Source organism: Caretta caretta, chromosome 24 (assembly GCF_965140235.1).
Source record: "Caretta caretta isolate rCarCar2 chromosome 24, rCarCar1.hap1, whole genome shotgun sequence".
Classification (NCBI taxonomy): domain Eukaryota; kingdom Metazoa; phylum Chordata; order Testudines; family Cheloniidae; genus Caretta; species Caretta caretta.
In genome coordinates, this window is record NC_134229.1 from 16100018 (window position 1) to 16112962 (window position 12945).

General features: G+C 58.7%; 1 protein-coding gene across 1 annotated transcript; it reads left to right on the forward strand.

The window, feature by feature from the left end:
• Positions 1-1088: 1088 nt before the first annotated feature.
• LOC142069954 (B-cell receptor CD22-like) lies at positions 1089-12725 on the forward strand. The gene is made up of 9 exons (XM_075122792.1): positions 1089-1179; positions 2731-2799; positions 4478-4513; positions 6451-6714; positions 8435-8531; positions 8917-8956; positions 9855-9945; positions 11874-11920; positions 12206-12725. Exons 2-9 carry the CDS (start codon positions 2760-2762, stop codon positions 12269-12271), a joined length of 681 nt encoding a protein of 226 aa, XP_074978893.1. The 5' UTR covers positions 1089-1179; positions 2731-2759; the 3' UTR covers positions 12272-12725.
• Positions 12726-12945: the final 220 nt, after the last annotated feature.

Consider the following 12945-nt stretch of genomic DNA (forward strand, 5'->3'; position numbering starts at 1 on the left):
AGGGGGCTGGAGGAATGGGGCTGAATTGAGGGGGGCTGGACTGAAGGAGGTGGCCAGGGGAGCTGAGCTGAGTTTATCTGGAGGGCTGAACTGGGGGGGTAGTGAACTAATAGGATGCTGAGGATGGACTGAACTGAGGGGGCCTAGACAGATGCGTGGGAGGGGATTGGCCTGGTCTGATGGGAGAACTCGGGGGGACAGGAGTGATTCGGGGGCTGGGGTGATTAATTGCTGGGCAGGGGATGGGCTGATGTTGGATGGGGGGAAGCTTTCCAAAATCCCAACTCACTGGGGCTGGGGGCTGGTCTGATCCCCGATTCCTGTCCCCAGCAGGTGCCTACGCCCAGGAGAGGGGCATCACATTCGCATCAGGGTCCTTTGCTGGAAGGGCCGGCTCCTGCGTGACCATCCCCTGCTCCTTCACCTACCCCGCAGGGCGGACGGTCAGTGCCGTGATCTGGACACGGAACGAGGAGCAAACCGTCTATCGCTCGGAGGAGGCTCGTGTCCACGCGGACTTCAAGGGGCGCGCCCGCTATCTGGGGGACCTGCAGCACGACTGCTCCCTGCAGGTGGCGGGGCTGTGGCCCAGCGATCAGGGCACCTACCGCTTCCGGTTCGAAGTAGTGCACCCTGGCAGCAGTGACAGATGGACGATGAGAGCAGAACAGTGTCTCCAGTAACCAGCCTCCGTCCAGCACCCCCAGTTCAATGGAGGGACCTTGGATGACCCCAGACACCCACCCACCATTTCTGCCTTGCTCTCGAATCCAAGTGGTTAGAGCTGGGATCCAGGACACCTGGGATCTCTCCCCAGCTCTGGGAGGGCAGGGGGCTCGGAGCCAAGAAACCTGGGTTCTCTCCCCAGCTCTAAGAAAGTTGGGTGGAGTGGTTAGAGTGGGGGGAACTAGACTCCGAGGCTGTGTTGTCAGACCCGCGTCCCCGTCACTCTGTCTAACCCTTGGCCTGTGCGTACGTTGCCTTTAAAGGCAGGGAACACACGATCTTGGTTCCCTTTCCTCCCCTGAGCCACCAGCCACTCACAGCGCCTGGGGCTATTGCCATAGATGTAGATGAAGATGATTCCTCTTTACCTGCCCCCAACCTCCCTGCTCTCCCGTTAGTGTCAGAGGTGGGATCAGACGGAGACCCAGCCACTAACCCAGGCCCAGAGCCCAGGTAGGAGACGCTTTTCCTTGTTTTGGGGCAAAAAGCCAGAGTTGGGGAGAATGATTCTTCGCATCTCTAAATGCCTAAAAGGAGATTAAATGGTGAGAGTTTCTTATCGGAGGGGCCGCAGCTGAGATCGGGGCCTGGTGAGGCAGGCGCTGCCCAGACACAGCCAGAGACAGTCCCTGCCCCAAAGAAATTACAATTAAAATAGACAATAGGTGAGAGAGAAAACTGAGGCACAGGGAGGAACAGTGACTGGCCGGCTATTCTATGGTGGGTCCATGACAGATCTAGGAGAAGAACCCGGGGCTCTGTGTCCCACTGGTGTGCTCCAGCCACTGGGCCACACTGTCACTGGGGGTGGCATTGAAAATACACTGGGGGCTTCCCAAGCACAGCGTGAGAACCAGTCTCAGCCCGACGCGCTCACGGTGTAAGATATGGGGACTGAACATGGCTCGGCAACATTACCCGGCGCTGTTAAACACCTGCCATGCCCTACCCCAGAGCAGGCTGCATTTCACTGTTCGTGAACGTGTCACTGAAGGTGTTTGAGATCTTTTGGGGGAGCCCATGCTAGACTGATCAACTGTTCAGAGAGGGAGCATCATGTTTGGGAGAGAGCTGGGGCCTGGAAACCAGGACTCCTGGGTTCTATCTCAGCTCTGGGAGCAGGGTGGGGGGCTAGTGGGTTAAAGGAGGGGAAGCTGGGAGCCAGGACTCCTGGGTTCTAGTTCCAGCTCTGAAAAGGGAAATTTATTTTCAGACACACCCAGGCCCTCAGACTCTTGCTGGCCAGTTGCACCATGACCCAGAGCAAACGTTCTCGGAGCGGTTGGGTAACATCAGATAGTGGCTCTGCCCAGGCTGGGGTCACAGATACACAGAGACGGGCCCCGATAAACAATCCAGCTATCGGAGGCAAAGCAGAAAAGAAAGCGCTAGGGGGTGCGGAACTGCAGGACAGGCTGGGGGGCTGTGTAGGGGGCTCTCCCCTTGCAGTCAGAACTGATCTCTGTATCTGGGGCTTTGCTGTTCCCCGCTGAAACACTGAACCCCGACCCTGCCCCCTTGTGCCTGTGATACCCTTTCCCAACATGGCTCTATCCCAAGGGGTCAGAATGTCCCCCTGGGGTCCCTGCCACACCCCAAAGCGGTTTGTTCTGTTCCACCTCCCTGACTCTCCCTGCACATGTCAGCTCCACTTAGGAACCGTCCTCCAGTCCTGCCCTAAAAATGCCCTCTGCGTTGCTGTGAGCTGCCGAAGAGCCACTCGCCCCTCCCCAGAGGTGGCTGCATTTCACCCCTGAGGCCGTAAGCCCAGCACACATGGCCCGCAAGGCACACAGGGATAGAAATGCAACCAGTCCTTGCTCCGCCAGGCCAATCTCTGGGCTTTACTCCCTTCTGGTTAGGAAGTTCTTTTACAAAGGGCTCCGGGTGTGAAATACCTGGTGACGCACCCGATCCCACGGCCAGACGCCATCGCCCGGCACAGACGAGCTGTCACCCAGAAAAGCTGCAGGTGAATCATTCCCAGCCCCTTTCCCCTCCCAGGCCGGCTGAGCGCTCTGCCCTGGACGGAGATGGCCTTGGTGCTGGTCCCTGCCCTTTGCCTCCTGAGCGGTGAGTAATTCACACAGACGCCACGCGCTGCCAGCCAGGCGACCGATGGGGACCGTTTCCCCAGCCCTGGGAGTGCGTCTACACTGCCGGGAGGGCGCTTGGAACCGGGTTCCATCTCAGGGAAGTCCCAGCCACTCGCACCAGCGGCTCCAGTTCAAGCCTAGGGGGCGTCTGGCCTTGAACCTGACCCCGAGTGGCTGGGTCCTCGCTGCTGGTTTCACCCCGGTGGAGAACACGCCTGGCGCTCATGGCAGAGTCAGCCTGGTCTAGCCTCGGCCACGCTGGGCTGAGCAGCGAGGGCCTCAGCTGCTCTCGTCCCCCGGGCTGCCGTTTTCCCTGCGCCACGTCCTGCCTCCGGGCTTCTGGCTGCCGCAGCGAGTCAGGGTGTCTCCTGGGTCGGGCTGGAGGGCTCTGCTCTCTGCCCTGCCCGTCCGCCCAGCTCCGGCCCGGCTGGACCCTGCCCGCGTCCGCCCCCAGCTCCTTGAACAAGGGAAGTGCCTGATCTAAAGTTGCCAACCCTCCAGGATTTTACTGGAGTGTTGAGGAATTAAAGATTAATCTTCAACTAAAGACTGTCATGTGATGAAACCTGCAGGAATTTCTCCAACAAAGTTGGCAACCCTAACCTGACCCCTCGCCAGTGGGGCTCCTCCTGCAGTCAGGGCCTCTGGCCCAAGGGCCAGACACCAGCTATCGGCAGGGGGGCGGGGGGGGGCTGAACTGAGAGGGGATGAGGGGTGCACTGAGGGGCGATATGGGGACCTGAGTTGAGGGGGGATGGGGAGGTGAACTGAGGGTGGCTGGACTGAAGGGGGTGGAAGGTGAACTGAGCAGGGTTTTTGGGGGACTGAACTGAGAGAGGGTGAACTAATGGGATGCAGGGGACGGACTAGATGGAAGGGGGGCTGGGCAAATGCGGGGAGGGGGTCAGCCTGGACTCATGGGAGAACTCGGGGGGGCAGGCATGATTTGGGGGCCTGGTGTGATTAATTGCTGGGCTGGAAATGGGCTGATGTTGGGGGGGGCACCTCCAAACTCTCCTTCCCCAATTCACAGGGGAGAGCTGGCTGGGCTCTCTTTCCCCCCCAAATCCTCCCCAAACCCTACCCCCCCTTTCCTGGGGAAGGCTTGATAAAGATCCTCACCAATTTGCATAGGTGAACACAGACCCAAACCCTTGGATCTTAAGAACAATGAAAAAGCAATCAGGTTCTTAAAAGAAGGATTTTAATTGACGAAAAAGTAAAAGCATCACCTCTGTAAAATCAGGCTGGTAAATACCCTACAGGGCGATCAGATTCAAAACAGAGAGAATCCTTCTCGGCAAAACCTGAAGTTACAAAAAGACACAAAAACAGGAATCTCCATTCCATTCAGCACAGCTTATTTTACCAGCCATTTAAAGAAATCAGAATCGAACGCGTCTCGAGCTAGATTACTGACTAAGTTCTCAGACTCCATTCCTGTTCTGTCCCTGGCAAAAGCATCCCACAGACAGAGAGAGAGGCTTTGTTTCTCCCCCCTCCAGCTTTGAAAGTATCTTGTCTCCTCATTGGTCATTTTGGTCAGGGGCCAGCGAGGTTACCCTAGCTTCTTAACCCTTTACAGGTGAGAGGATTTTTCCTCTGGCCAGGAGGAATTTTAAAGGCGTTTACCCTTCCCTTTGTATTTATGACAGGGACCCGAGGAGCACGTGCCATGGCAGTGGTGGGAGGTGAGTGTGGGGCAGGGGAGAAGTGGGGGACCCCTCCCCCGGAGCTCACTGCTGCCTGTGGGGAGAGAGCTGGGGGGAATCCTCCTCTCTGGCCCTTGCCCCGGGACAGCCTGTCCTCATCCCCAGCCCTGTCCCACCCCAGAGCCCTCACCCCCTGCACCCCAACCCTCTGCCCCAGCCCTGAGCCCCTCCAAACCCATCATCCCCAGGCCCACCCCAGAGCCCTCACCCCCTGCACCCCAACCCTCTGCCCCAGCCCTGAGCCCCTCCAAACCCATCATCCCCAGGCCCACCCCAAAGCCCTCACCCCCTGCACCCCATCCCTCTGCCCTTGCCCTGAGCCCCCCCACACCCCAAACCCCTCATCCCCAGCCCACCCCAGAGCCCTCACCCCCTGCACCCCTACCCTCTGTCCCAGGCCTGAGCCCCCCGCACCCCAAATCCCTCATCCACAGCCCTCACCCCTGAACCTCAGCCCTCTGCCTGAGCCCCCTGCCACCCCAAACCCTTCATCCCCAGCCACACCCCAGAGCCTTCACATTTTTACATTATTTTTAAAAATTTACAGTAACTCCTCGCTTAACTTGGTCGTTCTGTTCCTGAAAAATGCTACTTTAAGTGAAACGATGTTAAGCGAATCCAATTTCCCCATAAGAATTACTGTAAATGGCGGGTTAGGTTCCAGGGACATTTTTTTTGCCAGACAAAAGACTCTATCTATCTATCTACACATACACACAGAGTATAAGTTTTAAACGAACACTTCAATACTGCTCACAGCGATGATGATTGTGAAGCTTGGTTGAGGCGGTGGAGTCAGAGGCTGGGGTGGTTCCCGGGGAATGCCTTACTGCCGAATGATGAACTCGCACTCGGCTCAGCCCCCAAGGGTCAACACCTCGCTGTTAAGGCAGCCTCACTCTACAAGGCAGCAGGAATGGAGGGGGGAGAGGGGAAGACAGCAGGGCAGAGAGAGACACAGAGACACACACCCTGTGTGTGCGGGAGAGACTTTGAGACAGCAGCTGCTGCCAGCAAGCTCCCCCCATTCTGAGCCCTGCTGTGTCACCCCACTCCTCTGTGGAGATGGGGGGGCAGGAATGGGGGAGGGGGACACCCTGACTCAACTCCCCTCTTCCCCCTCCTCACCTGCACATAGGGTGACCAGACAGCAAGTGTGAAAAATCAGGACGGGGTTGGGGTGTTATAGGAGCCTATATATGGAAAAGACCCAAAGATCGGGACCGTCCCAAGAAAATCGGGACATCTGGTCACCTGCCCTGCAGAGCGAGCGGGAGGCTCCCGGAGCAGCTCCCCGGCAGAGGGCAGGGGCAGCACAGGGCCGTGTGGGCAGGGACGGCTGAACTGCCGGCAATTGGGAGCCTGATGGGCGGCTGCTGCACAGGGAACTTAGGGGAGCTGATGGGGGGGCTGTCGGCCCACCCTGGCCCCACCAGCTCGCTCCAAGGGGCTGCTCTTTCTGCAGGCAGTGGACAAAGCAGGCGGCTGCCAAACAACCCGACAAGGGAGCATTGGGCAACTTTAAACGAGCATGTTCTCTAATTCGGAGCTTCTCAAACTGTTGTCCGTGGACCACCAGTGGCCCGCGAGCTCCATTCAGGTGGTCCGCGGCTAGTTCCCTCTCAGGTGCACTCCTGGGTGACCGCACAGGAGAGAACGAGGGGCCACCCCCTAATTAGTGGAGCTGCGCAGGCCTGGCTCCTCTAATTAGGTGCGTGGACCCTGGACAAGATGCACACGTAAGAGAGGTGGTGGCCTTGGGAGAAATAGGGGGTAGGTAGGAGGGGGCAGTGGTGTGAGAAGAGGGGTTGGGTGGGCCCCTCACCCCCTGACCTGGATCCCTTCCCCCCTCTGGGCCAGGTCCCCCCACTCTGTCTCTCTCCGTTCACGCCCCATGTCTCCGTCTCGCCCCCCAGACGCCCCCACAGGTGTCCGCGTTACGGCAGCGCCAGGCACCAGCCTGCAGGCAGGGGAATCGGTGACGCTAACGTGCAGTTACACCAGCAGCCTCCCCACCCCCAACTCCTACACCTGGTACCGGGGCGACCGGCAGCTGGAGGGATCCCGGCAGGAAATGGTGTTGAAGAACATCACGGTGGAGCAGGCTGGGGAGTATCGCTGCCAGGCCAACAATGGGATCGGCCAGTCCAGGTCCCCCCCCATCACCATCACTGTCCGGTGTAAGTGCCGGGGACGTGAGAAAAGAGACCTCCGGGGTGGGGGAGGGGCTGGGATTGTGCCTTTGTGCCATAGGCCCAGCGGGGGAGGGTCATTGTGGCGATCGCGGTGGATCACGAGCTCACCAGGAGCTCCCAGCGCCACGGAAGCCAGCAGGGCTAGCGCCATCCTGGGGTGCAGGGACAGGGCAATCTGGAATCGAGCAGAGAGGGGATTTTACCTCTGGATCTCGCCCTGGTGCAACCATGTCTGGGATCCTGTGCCCAGTTCTGGGGCCCGCACTCCCAGGAGTTGGTGATCAGCTGGGGAGGGGTCAGAGAAGAGCCATGAGAAGGAGTCAGGGGTTGGAAAACCTGCCCTAGGGTGAGACACTCCAGGAGCTCCGTCTGTTTAGCTGAACCAAGGGAAGGGGAAGGGGTGACGTGAGCCCCGTCTGCAAGATCCTACGCGGAGAAGAGAACATTGATAATGGGCCTGGTGGCCGAGCAGACAGAGATCCAGGGGCTGGAAGCTGAAGCTAGACAAATTCAGACTGGCATTAAGGTGCAAACGTTGAACAGGGAGGAGAATTTGCCATTAAAAGAATGATCTCCGGACGTGGTGGATTCTCCATCCCGCAGAATGTTTAAATCACTCTGGGATGTTTTGCTAAAGGATCAGCTCTCGTTCAAACGGGAATGAATTCAGGGGAGTCCTGAGGCCTGTGTCACCCAGCTGGTCCTTCTGCCCTTAGATTCTATGGATCGTCCTTCCCTTGGCCCATCGCTGCCTTTGCCCGAGGTCTTGGGGAGGCTGGCTGTGATTCCGCCAGCCCTTTAATCAAACAGGCAGGGGCTGGGCTACATCTCCCATGATGCATCACAGCCACGAATTCCAATGAAGCGCCCCTCCCCGCACCAAGAGGGGACCAGGCGGTGCATCATAGGAGATGTAGTTCAGCTGGACAGCCCGGCCGACAGAGGAGACTGAGAATGTGAGGCACAGGAACTGCAAGTCCCATGATGCACCACACCGAAGGACTCCTATGACTCACGTGGAATGATGGGATTTTGTGAGATCTTGGTTTTCATTTAAAAAAAACAAAATTTCTAGTAAAGCTGGCCAGGAAATGGGTTTTTTTTTCCCCAAGTGGGAAAGCTCCACTTTTCATAGAAATGTCAAAAAACAAAATATTTCAATTGAAAATGGCCTGATGGGAGTTGTAGTTTGAGTGTCTTGTGCTTCCATTCCCTTCTGTGGGCCAGGATCTGTAGCCAGACTATATCTCCCATGATGCATCTTGGCGTAGGATTCCTGTGATGCACGCCCTTCCCGCACCAAGAGAGGGGCTGGTGGTGCGTCATGAGAGATGTAGTCCAGACAGACACCTTGGCCTAGGGTAGAGAATGAGGATACAAGGCTCTGAAACTACATCTCCCAGGATGCACCCTGACTATGGATTCCTGTGAGGCACCCTCCCCATCACCAAGAGGGGAGATAGTGGTGCATCATGGGAAATGTCATCCAGCTGGGCAGCACAGCCTACAGAGGAGGCTGAGGGCGCTGGGACGGGAGGGCTTCGCGTCTGAGCATCAGGTCTGCTGACTCCAAAGCCACCACGTTTAATGATCCAGCCCCAAGCAGCCTCACTGTGGGCTTGTTACCCGACTGCCGTCCCTCAGCAAATGGGGTTCAAAAATTTGCTGCAGGGTTGATCCAATAACCCTCCTTTCCCCTTTCCAGCCACCCCCCGTGTTTGGGCTCCCGCCTACATCCTGGGACCTGCAGTTGCGCTCATCCTGCTGCTGCTGGTGGGGCTGGTCGGCGTCATAGCATGGAGGTATTTGCGCTTGCTTTGCAAACCGGTGATATCCGCGTCTCGGGTCGTCTGGCCATCCCCAGCTCCTCCTGCCTGGCCTTTGCCGGAGAACCCCGCGCAATCCGGGAGTGAGAATTGCAGAGCCAGTTCGGCTGCACGGAAACCCAGTCGGGGGGAGGTGATTGAATGGTGGTGGTTGGGTCCCACACAGATACCTGACACCCGCAGGGGCCTGGGAAGGGCTGGGTGGCCTCCGGGTTACACGGCTGGGCTGGTGGTCAGGAGAGCAGGGGTCAAGCCCAGGCAGGAGGTTCTATTTTGTGGGAGCCTTTGTCCTGTTCCTTCCCCTCCTGAACCGAAGCAGATGTCGTTTTGCCTCCGAGCTGTTGGTCTCCTTTATTTGTAGGAAGAGGCGGAGCAAACGCCAGGGGCTGAGCAGCGATCCGGTAAGTGCATCTATGGGGCTGGGAGCCAGGACGCCTGGGTTCTATCCCCAGCTCTGCTGCTGACTCACTGCATGACTTCAGATGAGCTCTGTCCCTCACTTTCCCCCTCCAATAAACAGTGTTATAAAATCCATCCCCGAGCAGGACAGAAGCTCTTTCCAATCTCACTTCTGCCTGTCTTGCAGGACCAGCCCCCGAGGTAACAGCAGGGCCTGGCTCTGGTCCAGGGCCGCCCAGAGGCTTCAGGGGGCCTGGGGCAAAGCCATTGCGGGGGCCCTTTAAATAATTAAGCGCCTTTTTAATCTTTACTCCCCCGGCGGTGCCCAGAAAACCCAGAGCGCCGCCCCCGTCCGTAAAAGCGCCGCAGCAGGTGGCCCTCCCTTACCCATAATGGGATCTGTCCAAGTCGGGGTTGGGGCCGGGGCTGGGACTGGGGCCAGAGCTGTGGCTGCCGTGGAGCGGGGCTCGGTGGCGCTCCCTCCCTGCCCGCCATGGGGGCTGGCTCTAGCCCTGCCGTGCCACCCTGAAAGTTCCTCCATGCCCTCCTAGGGTGGCATGCCCCACAGTTTGGGGACCGCTGCTCTAGAAGGGAAAGGCCGTGTGCACCCTTCCCTGCCCCCACCACCCTGAGGCAGCTCGTCCTCCGCTGTGGGGCTGGATTGGAGCCAGTGCCCCCTAGAGAGTAAAGGCCCCATTCCCCAAGTCCATGATTCATGTCAGGTCTGGGTGCTTTAGCCCAGGGGTCCATCCCCAGCCACTCACCCACAGGGGTTGTACGCTGTTGACCGATGCAGCCTTTCCAATCCCCAGCCACGGCGCTGCAGCCGACCCAATGCTAGCGACCCAAATGCCCTCGTGCCATCCCCAGCCCCCGTAACGTTCTCTCTTTCTGTGGCAGCGTGCCCACCAAGGTGTGCCCGGGCTCTCCGGATGGCACCGGGCAATCCCACATCTACAGCCAGCCCATGAACATGGGGAAAGTACTGCAGGTGAGTGACTCATTCCTCTGTTATACGAGGCCCAGGACTCCTGGGTTCAATCCCTGGCTCCGTGAGGAGGGGAGGGGAGTAGAGTCTAGTGGTTAGGGTGGGGGGGGCAGGAGCCAGGATTCCTGGGTTCTCTCCCCAGCTCTGGGACGGAAGTGGGGGTCTCGTGGCTAGAGCAGGGACTACAAGTTTTTAGTCTGTTCCTTCAAGGAAGCCCAGAACTTTCCCTCTTACCCATCACGTTCACACTGATAACAGTCATCCACTTCTCCTCCTGCTTCTTCCTCGGGTTCAAGGCGATCAGTCTCAGCCCGTAGGAGCCGTTCTCGCTGGCCCGCAGGTCACACCGCTGCAGGCTGCAATCTCTCTCCAGGTCCCCCAGGAACCTCACGCGCCCTGCAAAGGCTGGGCTGATGGAGGCGTTGTGTTTATAGAGGACGGTGTCACTGAAATCTTTCTTCTCAGGGTCATAGCCAGGGTTCAGGTACCAGGCCAGGGACTTGATGGTTGGGTTGTTTGGCCTTCTGAGGTTCAGGAGGCAGGATTTATAGCAGCACGGGATGGACAGACAGGCCCCTGTCCAAGCGATCAGGGATGCGGGCACCTTGGCGGGTTGGTCTCAGTGACACAGGAAGCCTGGAAGCAGCAGAGAGACTGAGATGGCAATGAGGTGCAGGCTGGCCGGGCGCTTCCGGTGCTGAACTGGGACTCAGGAGACTGGGGTTTGATTCCAAGCACTAAACTACCTGTTCAGCTCATGGTGTGCCTCCGTGCCTCAGTCTCCCCATCTGCACAATGAAGAGAACCCAGGAATCCTGAATCCCGACACAACCTTCCCAACCCCCTATTACTGGATCCCATCACTCTGATGCAAGTGGAGTAAATCTCACAGAGGAAAACCTTCCTCTGAGCTTGTGACCCCCGCAGCCAGGTCTCCCCTCCCTCCCCTGCCCCCAGGGCTCTGTGGGTCTGAAGGAGCCAGACCTTCAGGGCGAGGCAAAGGGGCCTTACCCGGGAGAAACAGCAGCCAGAGGAGACACCTCATTGTGACCCCGGGCAGCCTTGGCGCTGGGGAGCAGAGGAAAGAGCAAAGGGCTGGTTGGTTCCTGTGATGACCCAGAGCAGTGGAGAGAGACCAGCTAGAGGGGGGACTGCAGGGAACCCCCCACCTGCTCTAACCACTAGACCCCCCTCCCCTCCCAGGGTTGGGAGAGAACCCAGGTGTCCTGGCTGCCGGCCCCCTGCTCTTAACTCACTAGCTGCCAGATGGGTTTGTCACGCATGGCGCGATGCAAGGGGCGTCACATTAAATAGGGGAGGCAGCTAAACGCAGGACAACTGTTGCCCACCCCGCTGGGCAGGGAGGTTATTACAGGTCTTGGTGCCCAGAGCGGGGACATTGAGCTTCCTCTGGGAAAACTCCAGCGGGAACCATCCCCCTCCTGACGATCGATCCACGGGGGACCCAGCAGCCCCTCGCCCTGTGTGGGAGGCTGCGAGTACGTGTGTAGCTCTCACTGGTACATGGATCGCTCTAGGAGTTGGATACGCAGGGACAGTCGTCAATTAGCTGGTGACTTTAATCCAGTTGAGAAGAGACAGGGGACCTTGTTCCCGCGACTGTCTGTGTTACTGGCATTCACTTCAAATAAAAATAAAGGCTACAGGGGTGGGGGGGTCTGGTGGTTTGGGGGGCTCATGAGACACTTGGGGGGATCCAGGGGCTGGTGATTTGGGGTGGCTGGTGGGAGACACTAGGGCGATATTCAGGGGGCTGGTGGTGTGGGGGGCTCGCGGGAGACATTTGGGGGGAGTCAAGGGGTGGGAGGCCGGTGGTTTAGGGGGGCTGGTGGGAGACACTTGCGGGATTCAGGAGGCTGGAGATTTCGGGGACCCAGATCTAACAACAGAAACTATTTTCCCTTTCCCAGGAGGCGCTGAGCTTTCCCGCAGGCCAGAGACGGAGTCACCCTATGAGGTGAGCGCAGGGTCTGTTACCCTCCCCCCCAACCTCCCGGGCCCCTCTGCCCCCTGCTGGCTGGAGTGTGTCGCGGCTGCAGCCTCCCCACCCCCCGCACTGCGAATCCCTGCCCCCTGCTGGGTGGAACCGGCGCTGCCTAAGTGTGTGTGTCAGACCCCGTCCTGCTACCGGCTCAGGGGAGATTCCCCCAGCCACAGAGTGTCCGGTCCTGGCAGCACCCACCCCGCTGGCCCTGGGGCCCATTGAGCAGGGATCTCACTGGCTCTCTGTTTGGGCCTACAGGAACTCCAAGGACGGACCCAGGATATTTACAGCGAGTTGGTCTATCCCCAAGCTGGTTCCCACTGAGCCCCGCCGAAATTCTGACCAGCCTGGGACCCCTCTGCACGGCCGGGACCTTAAACACAAAGAGAAGCCATCGGTCAATGGGGTAGATCCCAGCGGGGTCCACAAGCGCCGGCTTTCCATTGTGCCGGGGGGTGCTCGAGCCCTGGCTCTGCCCCAGGCCCCATCCCCACTCCACCCCTTCCCTCAAGGCCACACCCCTGCCCTACTCCCACCCCACCTCTTCCCACCCCCAGTGTGCTGCGTCCTCGCTCCTCTCCCCTGTGCCCCGGTGGGCAGGAGGAGCGGGGAGGGAGGGGGAAGCACTGACGGGGGGCTGACGGTGGGTGCCTGACGCCTGTGCTGGGGTCAAGCGGCCGTAGCTCCATTGGAATGAATGGGGCCAGACCCCCAGCTGGGGTTAGTGGCCATCACTCTACTGGAGAACTCAACTGGGAATAAATAGCTCCACAATGCAGGGATTGGGTAATTCTTTTTCGAGATCAACTTTATAAAAAATAGTGGCAACCCTGAGACAAAAAACAGCGGTTAACTTGGGGTTAGAGGTGAGATGTGCTGAGGAATTCCCAGGAGCAAAGGAGAGGGGAACAAGGGAGATTTCAAATCCCAGAGAGGAGACAGGCAGGAAATTCCAGGCTCAAGTCAAAGTTAAGAGAACCCGGCAGCTGGGGGACGAG

Bases quoted from the DNA above. Each gene is read 5' to 3' on its own strand.
- LOC142069954 (XM_075122792.1), top strand. From the start codon at position 2,760: ATGGCCTTGGTGCTGGTCCCTGCCCTTTGCCTCCTGAGCG. The intron at 4,514-6,450 runs GTGAGTGTGGGG...CTCGCCCCCCAG, and splicing joins TGCCATGGCAGTGGTGGGAG to ACGCCCCCACAGGTGTCCGC. The intron at 8,532-8,916 runs GTATTTGCGCTT...CTTTATTTGTAG, and splicing joins GTCGGCGTCATAGCATGGAG to GAAGAGGCGGAGCAAACGCC.